General features: G+C 38.7%; 1 protein-coding gene across 1 annotated transcript; it reads right to left on the bottom strand.

Annotated features, from left to right (window-relative positions):
• Positions 1-499: 499 nt before the first annotated feature.
• Smp_050700 (putative phosphatidylethanolamine-binding protein) lies at positions 500-15530 on the bottom strand. The gene is made up of 7 exons (XM_018796638.1): positions 15443-15530; positions 9494-9761; positions 7256-7650; positions 4471-4598; positions 3158-3334; positions 1742-1878; positions 500-939 (listed from the first exon to the last, which is right to left on the bottom strand). Exons 2-7 carry the CDS (start codon positions 9663-9665, stop codon positions 548-550), a joined length of 1401 nt encoding a protein of 466 aa, XP_018651760.1. The 5' UTR covers positions 9666-9761; positions 15443-15530; the 3' UTR covers positions 500-547.
• Between the last annotated feature and the right edge of the window lie 4669 nt (positions 15531-20199).

Below are 20199 nucleotides of genomic sequence, written 5' to 3' on the forward strand. Positions count from 1 at the left end.
TTAACTTTTGATTACCTTATAACTAGAACGTTTTATTTTGCAGATGATTTAAAAGGATTTTTTGGGTAACTGTGTGAAAAAATACTCGAGAACATAGATACTAATTTTTATACATTCTCCTCCGGAAATCCAGAGAGTACAATACCCGGAAGTGTGTTCGGAAAGAGTAGGTTGTAAATAAATAACCACACAAATGTAAGTAAACTTTAAGACAAAAATTGAGATAGCCCAAACAACGGATTATACTTGATCCGTTAAGAAATTAAATGGCCAATAAAATATCAGATACCACGCTTAACAACTAATCTAGATAAGTCAACTTATTCCCAAAGTCAGAACTTACTGAATAGGAAGATGAAGTCAACCAACACAAATTCCGTCCAAGTTATTATAAGAGCAGCTTTGATTGTAAATACATATTTTAGCAGATCCTTAACTAACCAGCAAACAAAAGGTAAACCAAATAAATTATTGAAAAACATATTTATTATATTTGTGGCTGTACAAGGGCTTAAACTGAAGCTAGTTATTTGTGATTAACTGATAATTAACCGTCATGTCCATTCAATTCTCTCCACCTACCACGACGTAGGCGACGCTGCATTTCCTGTTTGACCCACCAACTAGGCATTTTTGGAGGAATCGGAACAGCAGCTGGATATTCATATATTTTACGACGAGGTTCTTCTGGATCAAGAGGATTACCTTCATTTGCTAATCGTTCGTGAATTATCTCCTCGTATAATTCTTTACGATCTCGATAACGATCCAAGTATACATCAAAAGATACATCACTGTGCACACCATATCTTTCTCTTATCAAAGGAATACCCTGAGGGTGGCGACGAGGTTTATTCCATGTATCAGCGACTGGAAATTTCTGTTGAGGTGGCAAACGAGCATCTGGGAATTGAATTTCAAAGACTGGTTCTGGTGAGTCTGCAAGTTAAAAGTGAAAAGCTTAAAAATTTAAAAAACCAAGTTGTGTTACTGAAACTGGTTAAGTAGTTTGATCCCTATGGAAAGAAATATGAAGGTGAAAACTTAGATTTTGAATGACATTAGGTATGGGTCGATATGATTTCAAATCCAAAGCACCGATATAACATTGTCTAGCATATATCACCCAAACGGCTGAAACATAATATTCCATGTCTCAAGTGAGCAGACTTGACACTTGCTCTATAGTATTTACCTAACTATTACGAACAAAATGTTACATTCCTGATCAGATCGGGAGTGGGAACTCAAAAAACAGACAATCAACTGTCGTAAAGTATTAATGTATCTCACTAATCCTTGAATGTAATAGGTATCTTTTTTTATACAATGCTGGACCTACAGATTACTGATTTAGTCACTCAAATTCAAGCAGAGAGATTACACATTTGAACTACAGTTCAAGTACCCATTTTTCTGTAGCCAGGTATCACTAATTATCCAAACTAATTTTCTGAGCTATATCTTAAAACTAATGGCCAAATATACTATTAATAAGAGTTTGTAATACTCCGTTGTTTATAATCAGGGCTGGACTTGGATCAGTCATTGCTGGTATATGTGCATCATGAGAGAATTGCCTTGACATTGACCACTTTAAAACAAGTTCTACAACATACGGAGTGTGACTAACAGTGAAATCCAGGATGTATCATTATATCAAGGATTTGTCAGCTGAACGGTCAAATATGCAAAGAATACACTTGATATAAATAAACATAAAGGGGACAATGCAGCTTACCAAGTTTATAGCGAAAATAAGATCGCACACTTTCATCCCAGACTGACTGAAAAAATGCTAAACCAGCAGGAGTTATTTCATCTTCTAAACTTCGATAAAACTCTAATGTGCTGAAGCCGCGTTCAGATTGAAGACCACTGACAGTTAAGATGGAAAATTAAAGAAGATCGATACAATTAGTTCAATTGTTCGAAAAACCAATACTGTATCAGATTATCTGTCATAAAGTTAAGCATAAGCGCCAGGAAGAACAACGAATTAGACTATAGTTTATTCAACTCTGAGTATCTGGATATCGTCTTACTATATAATGGCATATGGTTCGCTAAAATAGCACTTTATTGGTTTGTTGGTGAGTCATTGTAAATATGATATGATAAGTTCAGAAATCAAAGTACTTCTACAAGATTTCCAATGGTCTCTGCTTGCACTTACCATTGGTCTACGCAAGCAATCGAAGTGTTCGTGTATTTAGCTAGTTTGTGAATCTTGTTTGTGGCATGACAGAAGAAAACTTGGGCAAATACTGATGAAATTAGATAGTAATTGTAGCATATTGCCGATTGAATGGAGGCGATAAGTGTAAAACTATAGATTTCGACTCAGTAATATCTTGTTCCTTGCAAAAATCCCCAAGGTCCTTAACTTGGTCCTGTGTGACGTTACAGCTGTACACTGCTAGGGGGTTGTAAACCAAAGCCTACATGCTTTCAATGGTACGTCGTCTGATCCCAACTTGTAATGAAAACTATCCACAAATCAAAGATGTAAATGTGTGGATAAACATAAGTGCCAGTCTAAGGCATACTTTTAAAAAAACAGGTTAATCGTTATTTTCACGGTAAGTTAAAAACCATTTGGGAGAGTACTTCAACAACCTGAAACTGTTACGAGTTCTGATTTCATCTCATTTTTTTATTCTGTAAACTTCTCTGCTCATATGTTTAATTTCCTAGCAGCAATTCCGAGCACCGAATAGTCAGTGGTCGCTTGGTCACCTCTTTTTCATGTCGAAGCGGATTACATTAACCAGCTTAATCTGACTACCTGTCTTAGTACATTTTTAGCCACCTGAACTACTTTTCAGACCTAAATAGTTTATGTCATCCACTCTTTACAATGGTTGTGGACCGGTATTTACTACTTGTATGTCGTACGGAAAATACTTGATCATTCTTCTCTCCCGACTTCAATGATCCAAACTTCTTCATATCTAGCAATATGTACTAATTATACTCCATGAAATATTTCAATTTCTTTCAGTTGAACTACATAACAACTTTTGCTTTCCACCATTTTAAGAAAGTAAACCATAGGATATTTAATTTTCACGAATATTAATCATGTAATTAAATGAATTCTAATAATAACTATAACAGCTTGAAAATCAAAAGGGGACTCATATTTTAAACATACCATCCAGTGGGATTTCCCTTTCTCCACTGATTTAAATCAATTTTCCCATGATCTTGTCGATAAAGAATAAATATATACCGATGATAGCCAGTTCCTTGGTACGGTATAGGTGGCATATATGGAATAATCTCATCACCAATAACACCAACACCTTCTGATATGGACTGTAGATTTGTCCTATATATTGGAAATTCACAACAACAACAAAGAGACACCAAGCTTCAGATGATATCTATGTAGCTGTGTGTAACACGTGATCTTCACAGTTCAATAGAGAATAACTTTTGTAAATATAATGGCATATTACACGAGTGTTTCATAGATAAATACGATTAACGTTATCAGATATTAACTGAGAATGGTACTACGTAGGATACGTGTATATGGGTATCAGACATTTTTAGTCAACTTTTCTAAACTTAGAAATAAAACGAACAATGTATTTGACGAGTACGTACATTCAAATGATAAGTGTTTAAACTGACGAATGATTCTAGCTCATGAGGATTGTTGCAAATGTAGAACAACAATTTGTCTCTTCTGAAGACTGCTAACTAAAAGCAATAAAACTTCTTTTTCTCCTGTATTGATATTAACACTCGCTAACTAAATATATATTCCGGTACCAACATTACACCTACAAAACCTTCGAGAACAAAATTTAGAGACGAATATATAGTGGGTGTTGATAATATCAAGTAGAAAAATCAAGAACGTAAGTGTACTGCGATAGATTCTTTTGAACCAAAAGGTGCTCGGAAAATTATTTTCTGGGACATCAGGACAGAAAACAACACCAAGTCAAATGCAAGCCAACGAAGTTCGTCCAGTGATTGAAATATGGTAAACAAGGCCAATACACATTTGTTTTAACTTTCATAACGTTTGTCCGCTTGAATGAACAGTGAGATAGTCCAATGTCAAAGGTGGAAGGCACCACACCCAATTGTATATTCTAACCATCTAAACAATACATTATGATTAAAGTACTACACCTTTAAAATGCGACAACCTGAAATATTACCTGATTAATTATCCAAGAGAGCACAAATACATCATTACGACGTTTGTACCTAGTCGTCACAACCTCACTTCAATCTAATTATGACTATGGAATGAAAAGGAACCTATAAGCAACCAAGAAGACACTAGTGTAGAGGTAAGTTGGAGCATCATCAAACAGCTTTTTGGCTTTGGTTTATTAGCAAAGACCAATCGAGTGAATATACATTCTCACCGATGACAACCACTAAATAATATCAGTGTATAAAAGATTTCCTAACGAATAAGTTATCATAAATAAAGTAGCTTACACCATCCAGTGAATATATTCATTAGATGGTTCACAACTATCGCTGCCAATGGGTTCGTCCGGACATGTCATCAACAAAGTCCAGTAGAAATTGTTTGGTGCTGCAGACAAGTTAATAAATGGAGGATTCTACAAAAAAATTTTGGAAAATGTTATGGCCTGATTAGAATTATGAATAGTAAGTTTTCAGAACTATTTATGAACCGATATGACACATATATTTTTATTGTACAATTTTCATTTATTTATTTATTATTTATTTAATCACATATATATTGGTACAAAGGGCACCGGATACATGTGCGCCACACAAAAGAATGGGAGGAGAAGGAAGAAGATGCGTATATATAAAAGAAGGAAAAAAAGAAAAGGAGAAGAGTAATGATGGGGGGAACTGAAATGTACAACCAGAAGAGCTCTTTCAGTTAGGAAAGTTATAGCCACTCTTTATGAAGAAAGTAGAAGAAGGTTACAGCAGAATCGCCACTGGCTTCTATTCTGAGCCATATCTGATAACGTCTCTAGTCACTGTGTTGCACCATCTCTCGGACCCCAACCAGGGAGTCGTGAAGGACCAACAGAAGCTAGCCCTTTGCAGCTTTCTTTCATGCCACGACACCATGTCATACACTGACCTCCTCTCCGCTTTTTCCAACCAGTCCCAGAGTCGGCAAATAATGCACGACGTGGAATTCTCTGGGACGACATTCGTAAAACATGTCCAAGCCACCGAAGTCGGTGTTTCAAGATGGTGACACCAATTGAATTATCGTCTCTGCGCCCGAGCACACGATGCCGAACCTCTGCATTACTAACATTGTGTTGCCACTGAATGTCAGCAATCCTTCGGAGATAACGATGATCGAACACAGAGAGACGTCTAACATCCTCAACTCGGAGAGGCCAGGTTTCACAAGCATAGAGCAAAACTGCTCTCACCGACGCGTTGTAGATCCGACCTTTTACAGCCAGACTAATAATAACAATAATAATAATAGTAATAATGCAAATTGATTTGTTTCTAGTATGAACGAGAATATAATTGTCAAATGAATGTTCCATTTCACTTATTTGCGTGAGGGCTGTGATACTGCCCAGGTGCCCAAACCGAAGCAGGTGGTTTTCTTAGGGGGCCACACCCCGAGCCTTTGACCTATAGGTTTAACCCATCGTGAGGAGATGCAGTCCCATGGTAGCCGGTGACCAATAACTGGTTCATTCGCCATTTGTTCCTTCAGGATACTGGAGCCCATGTGCACCATTGGTTTGGAATCAGGGTTTTCCAACTCCCCTAGGTGGATCCTTCATATCCACCAACCCGGTTATAGTGCCGGACATTCGCTTTTCGTCCTCTCACTTTCGTAAACAACAACCCCGCCACGAGAAGGCAGTGAGTAGGACTTCCCTGGCAGGGGCTATATACGCGTGGCCATGTGAGAGCATTTGGAGAGGGAGAGCGGACTCTCCCCACTCTCGGCCGTACCAGGGCATTTGGGGGCATGTCCCTATTATTATAGGCTTCATTTTGACCTATGAAGTATTATTATATGATTTACCGTTCTCGAATTATACCTAGTCTATTAATTACTGTTCCCCACATTCACAGCCACTTTTGGCTGATTCTTGTACAAATGTTATTTTCTATTTTATGGTACGATGTGGTCAGTTTGATGGGTATATAAACTCAGTATGATTGGATGGGATGTCATCCTAGTAAAGATACTGACATAATGCAGTATTCAGAACGCAAGCAATGAAACGGGAGGATTCAAGCATGTTTAGGATGCATTAGTCTCCCTCTAGGCACACACTGTAGCTTGAGGATTAGTCTGAACTATCACCTAAAATGACTACTCAGAATGGATTAGTTGAGCGTGTTCCCCACCTCACTTATCTTTGAAGCCTTTCAGCCCTGATAGTTTGGTAGTTCATAAACGTTAGGCACATCTAGAAAGCTAATTTAGAATTCTTCGTCAACTTGCACCCCCAGTTATACAGGAGAGATATCCATTTCTCAATCAAGAGAAAAGTATAATTCTCAGTATTTCATTACTTTAGTTCATGGTTGTGAAGTATGGCCTTGAAAATTAGAGGACAATCGCAGGTTACTGGTATTTGGTCATAGGTCTCTTCAAAACATCGCTCACATATGCTAGAACGATGAAGTGAACAGTACTGAGGTTAGGGATAGAACAATAGACAAATTCAGTGAGTCGTTTGACAAAGAGGTAATTCCTCATCAGCTAGGACATCCATTGTGTACATTCACTCACCTCCTACTACAACGTGGAACGCTGACTGGCGTAGAAGTAGGATGGTAGAAAGCTAGTGGTGGTCAAAAGAAGATGTGATATCAGTCCTTGGAATTACTGACTGTTAGGTTGAACTATTTCATTAGATTCAGATTACTTGATTGGAGTCCGCTCAAAGACCGTGATTAGTGATTGGAGATGGGTGATTTGGCTTACAATTGGTCACAGTAGCGCACGAAACGGTCAAATGATGATAAAATTTGTTTGGTCTGTAGGTGACCAAATAGTAATATTAGAATATTTAGGTTCATGAAGTCTCTTTACAAAATGAATATTTTATGCCTGCGTTAATTTTTAGAATATTATCAATGATCAATCTGAATAAGAAATAAGAATGAGAAATTGCAAACGACTGAAATATGAAAATGAACTCTTAACCTTCTGCATAGCAAAAACTCCAAATGAAACGTGAAAGCATCAAGTATTAGACTAAAGGTAGGTATAGTAAAGTGGTCTAAAATGTAACCAACTAACCATAGCTATATTGGCAGATATTAGATTTCCACTAAACACGGGTTGTACATATGTAGTCGACCGCTCATTACATTTGCCTTCGTCCGAAATATCAGGCTCATCATCTGGTTTTAAATACTCGATTTCGAAATTCACAACAGGGACGAAGATATGAGGCGGTCCAAAAAGTGAGTTAAAGATACCGTAATGCTGCGCAACATTTAGCCGACGAACTGGGGCTTCATTATCTTCACTCGGTGAATGAATTACGTCAAGTGGGACTTGTAGTGTCCTTTTACGGGCTTGAGGTTCCAGATCCAGTCTCTTCAAAATTGTTGATTCTTTAGGGAAAACGTACGGTAATCCAATGTCAACGGATTCCAATGATGAAAGATCGTTTGGTTTCATAGCTAATTCTAAATACCATGAGAAAAAAAAGTATGCGTAAACACTGTTCTGGAGAAATTTCAGTTCTTAACTTCTAATTTGTAACTATACGGAGAAGCGTTTTAAAGCACGTTAATCGCATATAAACTAAAAAGAACATCCAAGTAAACTAAGCAAAGGTAAACCGACTTAAACCAGATAAGCCAGCAGTTTGTAACTAGACCTATAGATCACTAAGCAACAAGAATTCCTACCGGATAATTTCTTAGCTAGCTTTACTAAATCTTGATTTTCTTTCACTAAATACTGGTCGGATTGCGGGATATCCACAAATAAAAGTGAAATTTAGGACTTCTCAGCTAAAATCTAACAAGCAACATCAACCTGCAAGGTGTTTTTTTACCTTAGTATTTCCCCATTTTGTCAAATTCTTGTTTAGTTGTTATATAGAGTGGGATTTTGAAATAAATTTGGTTTTCATTGCTGATTACAAGAGAAGCATAGCTAAACATAAGGACTAAAATTATGTAATGATACAGTTTAAGATTCAGAGGATACAGAATGAACGCAATTGTGCCACTGTTATACATTAATCTGTACTTCCTTACCATTTCGCAAACTACTTCTCCGCCAACTAGGATTTCACGTCGCTGTGGCTTGGCATCAGCAACACATCTGTCAAACACCTGAGTAGGTTAAGATTCATAGCCTCATAAATCGATGTCTTTTTCATTGCATAACCTAAACCTAACGTTAGGACTAATCAGTGAGCAACCACAAGCCAAAATATCTATGGTCAAATACCTACTACTTACATTTATCGTTGTTATTCAGCTGAAAAGAGTCGACAGAAGCTCCCACTCCTAAAAAATGTCCGAATTCAAATTATCGTTCGGCGTGTCGAAGTGTCTGTATGCACGCTACCAGATACTGAAAAAGTCCGACAAGATAACCTCTTCAAGTTCAGCTCCGGAAATATTTATTACAAAATACTCTCAACCTACACATATCTTTTATTTCCACACGTATTATTCCACAGTCACAGAGCGAACTGCTGCCTATTATACTAGTTTATGTCACCTAGAATAGTGTCTACATAGAACCACGATTTTGTAATATGACAATTTGTTCAATGACTGCCAGATAATATAGCTTCAAAAAGGTCATAAATGTAAACTCTAGTGCTTATTTTGTCTTATACTTCGTGCACAGATGTGTTACTTTACTGAGTAAAAACAATTTTTAGCATGCTAATAATTTCATCTTTTGATGTCAGTTCGTTTTGAGGCTCTTGCAAGTAAACTAGTTTTTATGAGCAACCGACATTCAGTCACTAGACACCAATTTAAATGATCACGAAGCAACAATTTAAATCAAGCCATACTGATCAATAGGAGATATTTCTCTAATATAGCTAATTGATCAGGAGTAAACTAGTTAATGTATTTCTAGAAATACCTTAGCAAGCATAGTTGATTATTACAAAGGTTTTGTGAAGAATAATTTTTAGATCCAAAAAGGATATATAGGTCATCTTTGATTTGAAATGCCCAGTTTGGTTGAATGTTTTGAGGTTCTTGATTGAAATACAAAGAAAGCGCAAGACAGTCTTAAAAGCGAAACTCTACTAGATAGTAACAAACTAATTCACAAAGATACAATAAATATGAAGCACCATCACATTCTCTGATCTTCCCTCGTAATTAATGGGAAAACAGATCGAATTTTGGGTATAATACATAGAACAACGTTGTACTATACCAAGTTTTGGTATTTTGTCGTTATCTAATTGCTCAAACAAAACGATACTATATACAAACAAAATCGGTAAATTGTCACAAACTGATGTTTTACGTAGCTTAAGTACCTCACCTTTGATTCTTTCTTTGAATGTTTTCCGACCACATTCCGGCACTTGACGTTTCGGATGTGGATAGACACCAGGCTCAAGTACCGGTGGCACATAACTCTTTCTCATCAGGTAATACCGAACAGGTATAAAGAAAGTACCTCTTGAGCACGTGATCAGGTTAGAAGATAGCATTATACATTAGATTAGTACTTTGCACCAACAAGTACAGGAATTCAAGGGTTATTTGAATACACTTCGGGGAATTGGAGTAAACGAGACTATAAGCTCCTGAAAAATATCAGAACATGAAGAATATATAAAACGTGGACATTTTTCGAATATCCAACAATTACAAATCAAGAGTGACTAACTGTATACGCAACTGACTATATTTGGTTATATGGATAGGGACAAAATTTTAAAAACGCACGAAATATTTTACTAGCCTTTCAGAAATCTAAAGACTTATCTTTTTAGCTTGGAACTTGAGCAATCGGACGTGTGGAGCTTCATACAACAGGGCACACAGGAATGGGTAAAACAAACCTAAATAGTCATATGAAGGCTCAACCATCATTATATTTGCGTCTGAGCTAGGATGAAGCCCTGGGACGAAAACTAGATTAGTTTTTTTTTTAAAAAAAGCCACTCTCTAACCCTTTGAACGTAGATGTCTAAACAGTGAGGTAGTGGAGCAACCCAAGAGATGTAAATCCACTCTACTCGGTGACCGAAATAGATTTACACTTCATTCGCTTTTTTGTGACTGTGTAGCCTATATACCTCATTACTTCGGAATCAGTTTTCCAACTCCCCTAGGCGGACCTTTCTTATTCATATAAAAAAGGCGGAATAGTAGAAGTTTCGCCGTACTGAGTACTTTCATAAACTTCATGTGGAGCTAGTAATACCACTCAGTTGTTCAAATCGATGTAGTTGAGAGGGATTAGATTCCGCACCTCAGATGAAAACTAAGTACTCCAAAGTCTGAAACACATCTACCTACAATATATTACACTTAGAAACTAATCTCCATAGCTAAATAAATACAAATCGTGTTCTTTCAATGTTTTCGCGTAATAAGATAGGGTTATCTGTGTAGACAGGATAGAGAAATCATATTGAGACAACAGGCGTGTTGACTAGTCCAATCATTGTAGTTAGTTTGTCAGGCACCAAAGGCACTGAAAATCATCAGAAATTATCAAAGATTACAAGAAAATACAGAGATTTCTTTGATATGGAATCGAATGTAAAACTAGCACATGTCTCAATGGGAATGAAAGACTATGCTACTGCCATACACAAAATCGAGGACAACTGGGGGTTATTATTGAAAAGTTTGTAAACCATAAGCCATTTACAATTAGGGGCCAAAAAGTTGGGTATCAACTCCTAACGACCGTTCTCATATATATAATATATGTAATAACTTGTCATAAATTCTGACACTAGCTCAGAACCCCATGGCTAAGAGCTTTTCGCCAACTGAGAAAGTCAACTATGACAAATCTATCACTTCAGTTTCAGTTTCAGTTTGGAAAGGACAGGAGGCTTGATGGCCTGTGTTAGTCCTGGCCATGATGGTCTCTCAGCTGATCCAACTTTCTTTTGAAGGAGTCGACGGATGGAGCCTCAACCACGTGCTGAGGTAATGAATTCCACTCGTTGATTATTCGATGGGAAAGTCGGTAGTCAGCTGACAAGTAATTCGTTCGGGGCTTGTGAACTTTTTTGGAGTGTCCTCGTAGATTTTCTGTTTTGGAAGACAAGAAAAATGAGGGCATATCAGGTGCAAATTTGTCATTAAGCAATTTGAAAACTGTAATCAAGTCGCCTCTGATTCTTCTATATGACAGCGGGAATAGGTTTAGCTTGGTCAGTCTAGTACCATACGGGAGCTTCGCTATTCCGGGAATCAGCCTAGTTGCTGTTCTCTGAACCCTTTCCAAGAGTTCACCGTCTTTTTTTAGGCAGGGGCTAGCTGCTTGTATGCAGTACTCAAGTTTAGGGCGTACGAACACTGTATACAGAGTCAGAAACGTTTTAGCGTCAAGATGCCTAAAAGCCCTGCGTATGGACCATAAAGTCCTAAAACCTTTGGCGGCTATTGCACGGCAGTGTGCAGTAGTCTTTAAGTCTTGACTAACGATGACGCCTAAGTCATTGTGTGCCTGAACAATAGGTAACTCAATGTTATTCATCGTGTATGTATCTGTACCCTGGTGGCCAATATGCATCACAATACACTTGGAAGTGTTTATCGGCAATTGCCAGGTTTGGGACCATTCAGATAATCTCTCCAGGTCATTTTGAAGTTCTAAGCTATCGCCCTTGCTTTGTATCGCTCTCCATATCTTGACATCATCAGCATAGAGTAAGACCGATGACGATAGTAGACGAGGGAGATCATTTACGTACAGGAGGAATAACACTGACCCCAAAACTGTACCCTGGGGGACTCCACTAAGCACAGTTTCCCAGCTAGACAACTTGGAGTTCACCCTTACTCTTTGTCGGCGCCCAACTAGGAAGTCTTTTATCCACATCAATAGATTGCCTTCAATCCCGACATTCCTTAGCTTATATAACAGCCGGTTATGCGGAACTTTGTCGAAAGCTTTGCTGAAATCGATGTAAGCTACGTCTATAGGTAATTTTTGGTCCTTAAGAGCGCACCAGCTTTCACGAGCGACTAATAAGTTTGTGAGACAAGAGTAACCTGTTCTAAAACCATGCTGCTTTTCGGAGAGGATCCGGTTTTCATCGAGATACTTTAACAGTTCCTCCCGAATAATCTTTTCTAAGATTTTAACAACCACACTAGTTAGGCTAATTAGTCGGTAATTCTCAGGCTTATGTTTTGTACCTGTTTTGAAGACTGGACTTACTATGGCGTTCTTCCAGTCTTTTGGTAGACGACCCTGGGTTACGGATAGATTAAAACATACACTTAAAGGGTTCGCAACAAAGTTAGCTAATTCCTTTAGTAACCTAGGATGCAGTTCATCGGGTCCAGTGGATTTACCTATGTCAAGCTTAACTAGCAGACCAAAGACATCGAGTTCTTTAATGGTTACGCTGTCCAGTGCTTGTGTGGGGGGATTTTCATGGACTGGTGAGAAGGGTGTTTCTATGGTGTATACATCGCTAAAGTATTTAGAGAATACTTGAGCTTTGCCAAAGTCGTCCTCCACTAGTGATGTGGCAGTACTGTCTCCCCATAGTGAAGGAACATTTCTTCTTCTTTTTGTCCTTTGGTCTATATACGAATACAAGCGTTTAGGGCATTCTATGGATTCCCTAACGATTTTCTCTTCGTACAGCTTTCTGGCCTTACGGAGGGTTGAGACACAGGTATTTCGAGCCTTTTGATACTGAGATTTTGCCCCGTCAGTCCCCAGTAACCTAAATCTGTCCCACATTTTCCTTCTTTTACGGAGAAGGATGCGAGCCTCCCTATTGAACCACGGTGGGGAGTTTCTCGGTCTCTTAGGTGTAGTCCAAGGGATGTGGGGGGCGGTAACTTTTAAGTATAAATTCCGGAATACGTCTCAAGCCGTTTCGATTGATGACTCTGGGTCTATTTTCCAATCTACTGATGATGCTGATTTCATGATGTCTGGTATGTTTGCTTTCCAAACGTTAGGTCTGGATTGAGCTGAAGCGTACTCGTGATCGACAGTTATATGGAAGTCAAAGCTTAAAACTGCATGATCACTTTTGCCTAGGGGTGGCATGTAATCCAGGTTTGCAACATCATCCTCATAATGAGTCAATATAAGATCTAGTAAGGATGATGCAGAACCCGGGTCGTACCTAGTTGCTTCCTTCACGTGTTGCACTAGGGCACATGTGATTACCGCAACAACTAGTTCCTGTTCGAAGGAATTTGCTGACGATTCAGTCCGCAGATTTCCCCAGTCCACCATGGGTGCATTAAAGTCTCCTAGGATTAGACATCGATCACTTCGTGATAAAGTGTTGAAACTGCTTAGCAGGACCTCGTTTGCCTCACAGCTTGGACTGCGATAGATCAAACTAAGTAGCAACTCTTTTCCCCTGCATTTCAGGCGGCAGCAAACTAATTCATACGTCCCACTCTCATGGGATACACTGTCGATAATGGTGGATGGAATAGCATTTCTAATGAATAGAGCTACTCCCCCTCCTTTGCGCGTTTGTGTTCTATCGGCCCTTACTAATGTAAAACCCTCGAAATCAAGTTCCCTACTATCTATAGACGGCGTCAGCCATGTTTGTGACTGCGATTATGTCTGGCCTAGTTGAGTCAATCTGTACACCTAGTTCCGGTAGCTTATTTAGTAAGCTCCGGGCGTTGGTATAACAGATCCGAAGCCTATTTAGGTGGCCTCGTGCTTCACCCAGAGTGGCTTCGGCATCATCCTCTGTCGAAGCCTCACAACCCGAAAATTTACAATTTTCAGGTCTTTTTCGCCAGCGTCTAATCTGAGCTGTAGTTCCTTTTCGGCTTCACGTCTTTTAACACGGTCCGCCAACGGTAAGTCCTTATGGAGAAAAACTCCTGAACCCTTTAATTTGTGTCCATTTTCTAAGATTAAGTCGCGTTCGTTTGGGGATTTGAAAACGACTTTGAGTAGTCTAGACTGATTTGGTTTCAGATGCGCTAGATTTCCTAGTCTATACACCTTTAGCAAGGTGACTCCGGGGATGTTTTTGGGCATAACTTGGTTCAGTAGTTGTTTTATCAACACAATGTCATGCTCAAAACGAGCTTTCGGTTCTAAGCCGTCACTCTCCTTGACTCTATGGAGAATGACTGATCTGTCGCTGTGATCAGACCTCGGCTTGTCGACCCTTTCGGTGGGGGTATGATTTCCTTTTACGTCATTTTGGCGTTTTTTTCTTACGACCCGTACCCAATCGCCAACGTTCTTTGGAGTGGTAACCACAGTCGCGTCAGGCGTACTGTGGGATTCCAGAAGGTTCAGGACGACTTGGGAGATTAAGTCATCTTTCGCGCTGGAAACCGATCGAACCTTGCGGTTTCGGCTTCCGGAAGTTCCCTTCTGGGTAACATTTTTGATACGAGGGACAGAAGAGACTTTTTTGCGCGAGTTTCTGGTTGTGACAGACCTCTTTGGAGGATGTTCTTCCTCCTTTGTAGAGTGTGGGTCGGCATTTTTTGGACTCACTTGGGCCTGCCTTGTGTCAATCTGCGTGTCAACAGATTGAGTTCTGACTGATGTATCCCGACCGCGCTTGCCGAGACACTTTTTTGCGGCATTTACTATTGAGATGGCCTCGGTTAACAGGCTATTTGCATCCAAACAGCACTGTAGACATAGCCATACGCACCCATTTTTACTGAACCGCTTGAAAGCTGCAGGTGTTAGATTCGTGCAAGCTTCGTGGTACCAACCTTTGCACTCATCGCACTGCATGCCGCTATCAACAGGATATCGACATCCCGGGTGGTGGCAAATGCTTTTGTTGCATCTTCCAGTCATTTTAGAATGCGAAAGTGAGTGTTGACTACAAGTAGAAAAAACTATAAATAGGGCCAAAGTACTAACAGACACAATAGAAAAACAAAGGTACTCTGGAGTACCGACGATAAAACTATTTAGGATACCAAAAATGATACTTTAATAGAATACATTAACTGAAAGAAATTCAATCAAAGTATAAAAACAGTAGTCTTGATACGTTAATAACGGTCAAAACAATAGAATTTACTCAACGAGGAAAAATACCACTGTCCTTTTTAAATAGCATATTTGTTGTAAAGAAGATCGAAATATTAGAAAGTCGGTAAAGAAACCATACTGTGGTTAAACACCCGTGAAATGGTCCCTCTTCAACCACAGTAGCTATTTTAGGGAAATATCTCACTGAAACCGAGGGAATATTAAAGAAAACTTTTAGCCTATGTACACAACTTTACTTGGAAATTCTGAGAAAGCAATTAGCATTTTCCTTCTAACCTTGTAAGTAAGCTAGTATTTCAGTCACTACTTAAAATAACCGAAACACCAACCGATACCGTACAATCCAAGTAAGTCTGACCGACGCCAAGGCCACAGTTGGTTGTTCGGTGTCCAAGATTTGTTTGATAATTTCTTCAAATGACTCTGGTCTTAAAAACGACCTAATGCTTTCAGTCACACACATCATAAGCCTTCACTATTAAGGCTTTACAAATCCAGGGAACAAATAGACAACTGGTAATGAATGGAGAGAGAGGTCAACGTCAAATACGTAGTAGAAGTGTTGGGGGAGCAAAATAAGTACAGGATAAAAGCTAGACTAAGATTGTGGTCTGTATACCTTTAGGAGACCTGAATATCTCAGAAAGCGCCGAACGGCATATAGCTATATACATGTCTGTCTTTAAGCTGAAAAAATCCTCGATATTACATACTTAGGTTGTCGAACTAAGGCTAGCGTATTTTATCCTTTGGCGGCTGATGTAATTTTTTGTCCATTTATTCAAGACTAATACGGCTTTAGGTACTCCTGAGAGTAGTTCGACCGACTTAACCGATAGTTCTCGTCAGGCAATCCTATTTCAAACGTTCTTGACATAGGATGAATTCAAAAGTGCCTCAAAAGTTTTCCAGCATGTAGGAAAAGTGTTGTTCTGGTAGTTGCAAATGACATGTACTCATGAAGTCCTCCTACAAAGCAAGCACTCCGTTTTCTTGTAGTCTATACTTGTAGCAATGCCTTACAGCTTCTGAATCTAGGACAACGTAATTATACAGGTGATCGTTGCCAACAATAAAATGTATGTCTACCCTAATTATACGGATACTCAGACAATAATCAGGGGAGCTGAATTATATGGACATTCTTTCACTATGAAGTGCGACCAAAAGTACTCTTTGCATTACCAATCTTCTGGTAAAATATTAAATGATCTCTGATCACTTCTTTTTGTGTTCCTAGCAATTTGGGAAAGTAGACCGGCATTTCTAATGGGTATATATGCTTAGTACAGGTTTATGTATTGTCATGTGTGAGATGCTCACAGTGTATACTGAAGCCACTGAAAGAAATCAGTCATATATGTTACTCAGAGTTTACATTATTTGTATAAATTTTTCTCGCCGAGATGTATGTAGCACAACTGCACCATCTTACATAATATTCATCCGTTTACCACATAGAGTGCTACACCTTAGGACAACTCCAAAACGACTTATTCACACCTCTATTAGACATAGAAATACGCAACCTTACCTAAAGGAACTAATAAAAGTCTTGAGCAAAGCAGTGTATTCTCTCTAGTCCCCAAATGAGGAGTCGGGGCACTAATTAATGGACATCGATTTGCAATATCCTGGTCAGCGTCTGTTAAGCAAGGCCAGTATACAAAGTCGCGTTGGTGTACTGAGCTTTCAGAGGAAATAAATTCTAAAACGGTCCAACAGACTTCCTTTATGTAGATTTAGGAGTAACTTACTTCATGATGAAACAATATGTTAAGGAGTAAACGTTGATATTAGAGAACCTATGGCGTTTAATACAGATGTATTGATTGCACACGACTGTACACTCGTTTTGTGATGGTAGAAAAGATTTGCAGTCCAAGTGGATGATTTGCATGTATTTTTGTTCTCTGAGTTGGATGGTTTGTTCGTGGGAGTTTTATCGTCATTCTGAACGACATTATCCGCACAAAATTTAGGTAGAAGTGACACCAGTTCCTACAGTAGAAACGACGGTTTTGAACGAGAAAATCCAATTGTCTCCGTCAAAGACTATCAACTGTTTGTTTTGTCATCACTCTGCATATTAGAGAAAAGGGTGAAATAATGTCACTAACAGTGAGACATATCTACCCTAAGATGTTGGGAATCTTTAACGGCAAAAACCTTTCTCGCAAAACCAGTATGCTGATTTACAATAGTCAATGAACCATCGTTTTGATAGTGCTGTCATTCTGCCAATTATCGGAGTAACTTACTTTACAAAATGTTCAAATAGGCGTTGATGCCCTAAAAATAAAAGTTTGCATGCGGTTGTTAACTCCAGGGTCTATCTTTAAAGATTTCAACATATAGCACGATAACACGTAAAAATCTACAGAAACGCCTTAGGCTAGCTATTACGCCGTGTCGCAAATATATTCACGTCGGTAAGAAAGGATCAGTATTTACAACAGTAGTTCATGGATGGTTAATAACCTTAGGGTTCTCTTACAATGACCAATTCCATGAATTCCATAGTTTAATAGTTTCTCGGTCCCCCACTATTAGTGCGTCAGGATTTTCTCGAACACTGACTCAATATTAGTATGACAACATATCGCGAGTTGCTTTGATGGGGCTAACATCCTCTTAACTACTTGAGTAATGCCTGACAGTGATAATAACATTGTTCGCACTAGAATCCCGATGATCCTTAGTTTGTGGAGATAGTAGAATAACACTTATTTTCCAACTTGTATTACCTTAGGAAATTTCTGTTTGAACGTTGAGAAGTGCTGAAGGTCAATGAAGGTGGAAACAGAAACAGAACTGGGACCATGAGGCATGTTCATACATCAGTGGTCATTCTACGCAACTATCTCATCATTACATTCTGTTGGAAAGATTCCACCCATCTTTTTAAGGTTCTCTAATGTAGCATACTGAGGTTATCACAACGGGCCGCTCTAGGACAGAAAACGATGAAATGCCAAGATAAGATCGCAAATATTAAACGGTCACATCATTGCAAGTCATCCATATTGCACCAGGCCTGGTGGTCTGGCAGCATAAATTACACCATCCAACATTTCCAGATATCACAACTCTACCAAAACCTTACCAAATGCTTAGATTAAGCCTATCCGTCCCTTGCTTCCTTTCCACACAAACACACTCAAACGCAGAGACTGTTACTCTACACCTGTTGTTACTGTTGATGTCTTAACTTTGCATTCATCATTACCCTATTTTACGATATGCTTGATCCTTAACACTCAAAACTCGTTGAATTTCAATGAGCAATTGAAAACTAGTGTTTCAAATTAACAAAGGAAGGCAGATCACGATTTCAAAATAGGACTACATTCATAATGAATCAAAACCCATTTCATTCAGATAATCACAGCCGAAAACGTTTGTTACCCTATCATGTGTATATCTGGATTAGAGTCCAACTTATGATGAGATTATTGGAGTTACTTCCCAATTTCGACCCTGAAGCCCGTTGACTAGTCAACTGTGTACTTCTTTTAGTATCACTATAAATTCACTTGAAAATATCTATATGTCAGAATACCGATTGTGTTGAGAAAGCGTAATTAATAATTAGTTAAATTCACAGACATGCGATGAACAAGCATACTGGGAAGTAAAGGGAAAGAATGTATGCGTATGAATGAGTATGTTGTAAGTACCAAAAAACCAGTGAGATGACAGGTATAAAATTAGGATATGGAAATGCGTTCAATCAAACTGACTCACTCATATACATAATGGATCGAACATCTAAAATGCACCAAGCAGATGATGAAAAAACAGTATGTATTTCTTAACCTCTCCTATGCGACCCGGCAAAATAGGTCATGCAAATAAAAAGTAATGGTGGGCTTGCCATAGGAGCACTCTTGCACAGCATTTATGCATTTCTTTACGTCTATTTTTGAAAATGTACCAGAGACAGTTGATGTGTAATTATGCCAAAGAGCATGATGGTTTAACAGTTGAACTCCATGTACTGGAATAAATGATCCAGAAATCATTGGGGTGAAGGATTGTAGACGTGGAAGAAATGAATAACTGAATCAGACAAGTGTGGTGGTCGCAACGTATCTGTCATCTCGGTGGACTATATTCCCAGTTCTGACTGGAGTTACTGCTATTGTTGAGATATGGTGTAGATTTTACTTGCTGTAAATTTCTTATCCAATTCCGGTTCCACTGCATATTTATACAATTATGTCACTGGTTTCCGTTCTGTACTCTCTAAGGATGCTGGTTTCAATAGACCGAGGTTGACAGTATCATCCTTTTCAGACCTCTCTATAGTGGCTGGATTGTCATTTTTCCTTATGATTTCAAAAAGATCGTTATCAGAAGTCTTCAATAGATACTGTAATCAATTACTTTAAGTGAAAGTGTGTTGCAGTAGAAATGTGGACGTCCTCATTGAGAATGGAATACAGTGTAACTAAATATCTTCAGTTGCCAAACTAGAACTGGTGAAGGGGCAGTGGTATAGGAATCCGCTTATTCAGCAGCTACAACATGTTTATTCACTGCTAAAACAATACCGACACGATGTCAATTACTAGTGTCTAAACAGCAATAATAAGAGTACATATCTTCATACTTTCGTTGGATATTCTAACTGACTGTTGATCCAAACTGCGAATTGCAGGTCTCACACGACACAACCAGTGTACTGAATGTTTGACATGAACAACAGCGTGTACAGAAGAAATATGAGGCTTTAATTTTCAGTGAAATCGTCTTTCCAAACCACTAGCTTATGGGTGACATTAGGTTGTTCGGGATTATGTGATTCCTAGGTGTGTAGTAAGTCAGCCGTGAGAGAACAATATGTTGCAGAACTAGAGTTTTCGCAATTCAATGGCCATTCAATCCAGCCATTACCTTCAGTGGTAACATCGAACATCTTAGGCGACACATCTCTCCGGACAGTGTAAGGATGAAAAGCTATAGCTATGCTATAGGATCATACTTAGCTACAAAGTGCATACTCGGCTTTCTTACTTATGGAAATAATA

Source organism: Schistosoma mansoni, chromosome 4, assembly GCF_000237925.1.
Source record: "Schistosoma mansoni strain Puerto Rico chromosome 4, complete genome".
Lineage (NCBI taxonomy): Eukaryota > Metazoa > Platyhelminthes > Trematoda > Strigeidida > Schistosomatidae > Schistosoma > Schistosoma mansoni.

Excerpts from the sequence above, each read along its gene's own strand:
- Smp_050700 (XM_018796638.1), bottom strand. The coding sequence starts at position 9,665 with ATGCTATCTTCTAACCTGATCACGTGCTCAAGAGGTACTTTCTTTATA. Across the intron at positions 7,651-9,493 it reads ATTCAAAGAAAGAATCAAAG|AATTAGCTATGAAACCAAAC; the intron begins GTGAGGTACTTA and ends CATGGTATTTAG. Across the intron at positions 3,335-4,470 it reads GAATATATTCACTGGATGGT|GACAAATCTACAGTCCATAT; the intron begins GTAAGCTACTTT and ends TCCAATATATAG.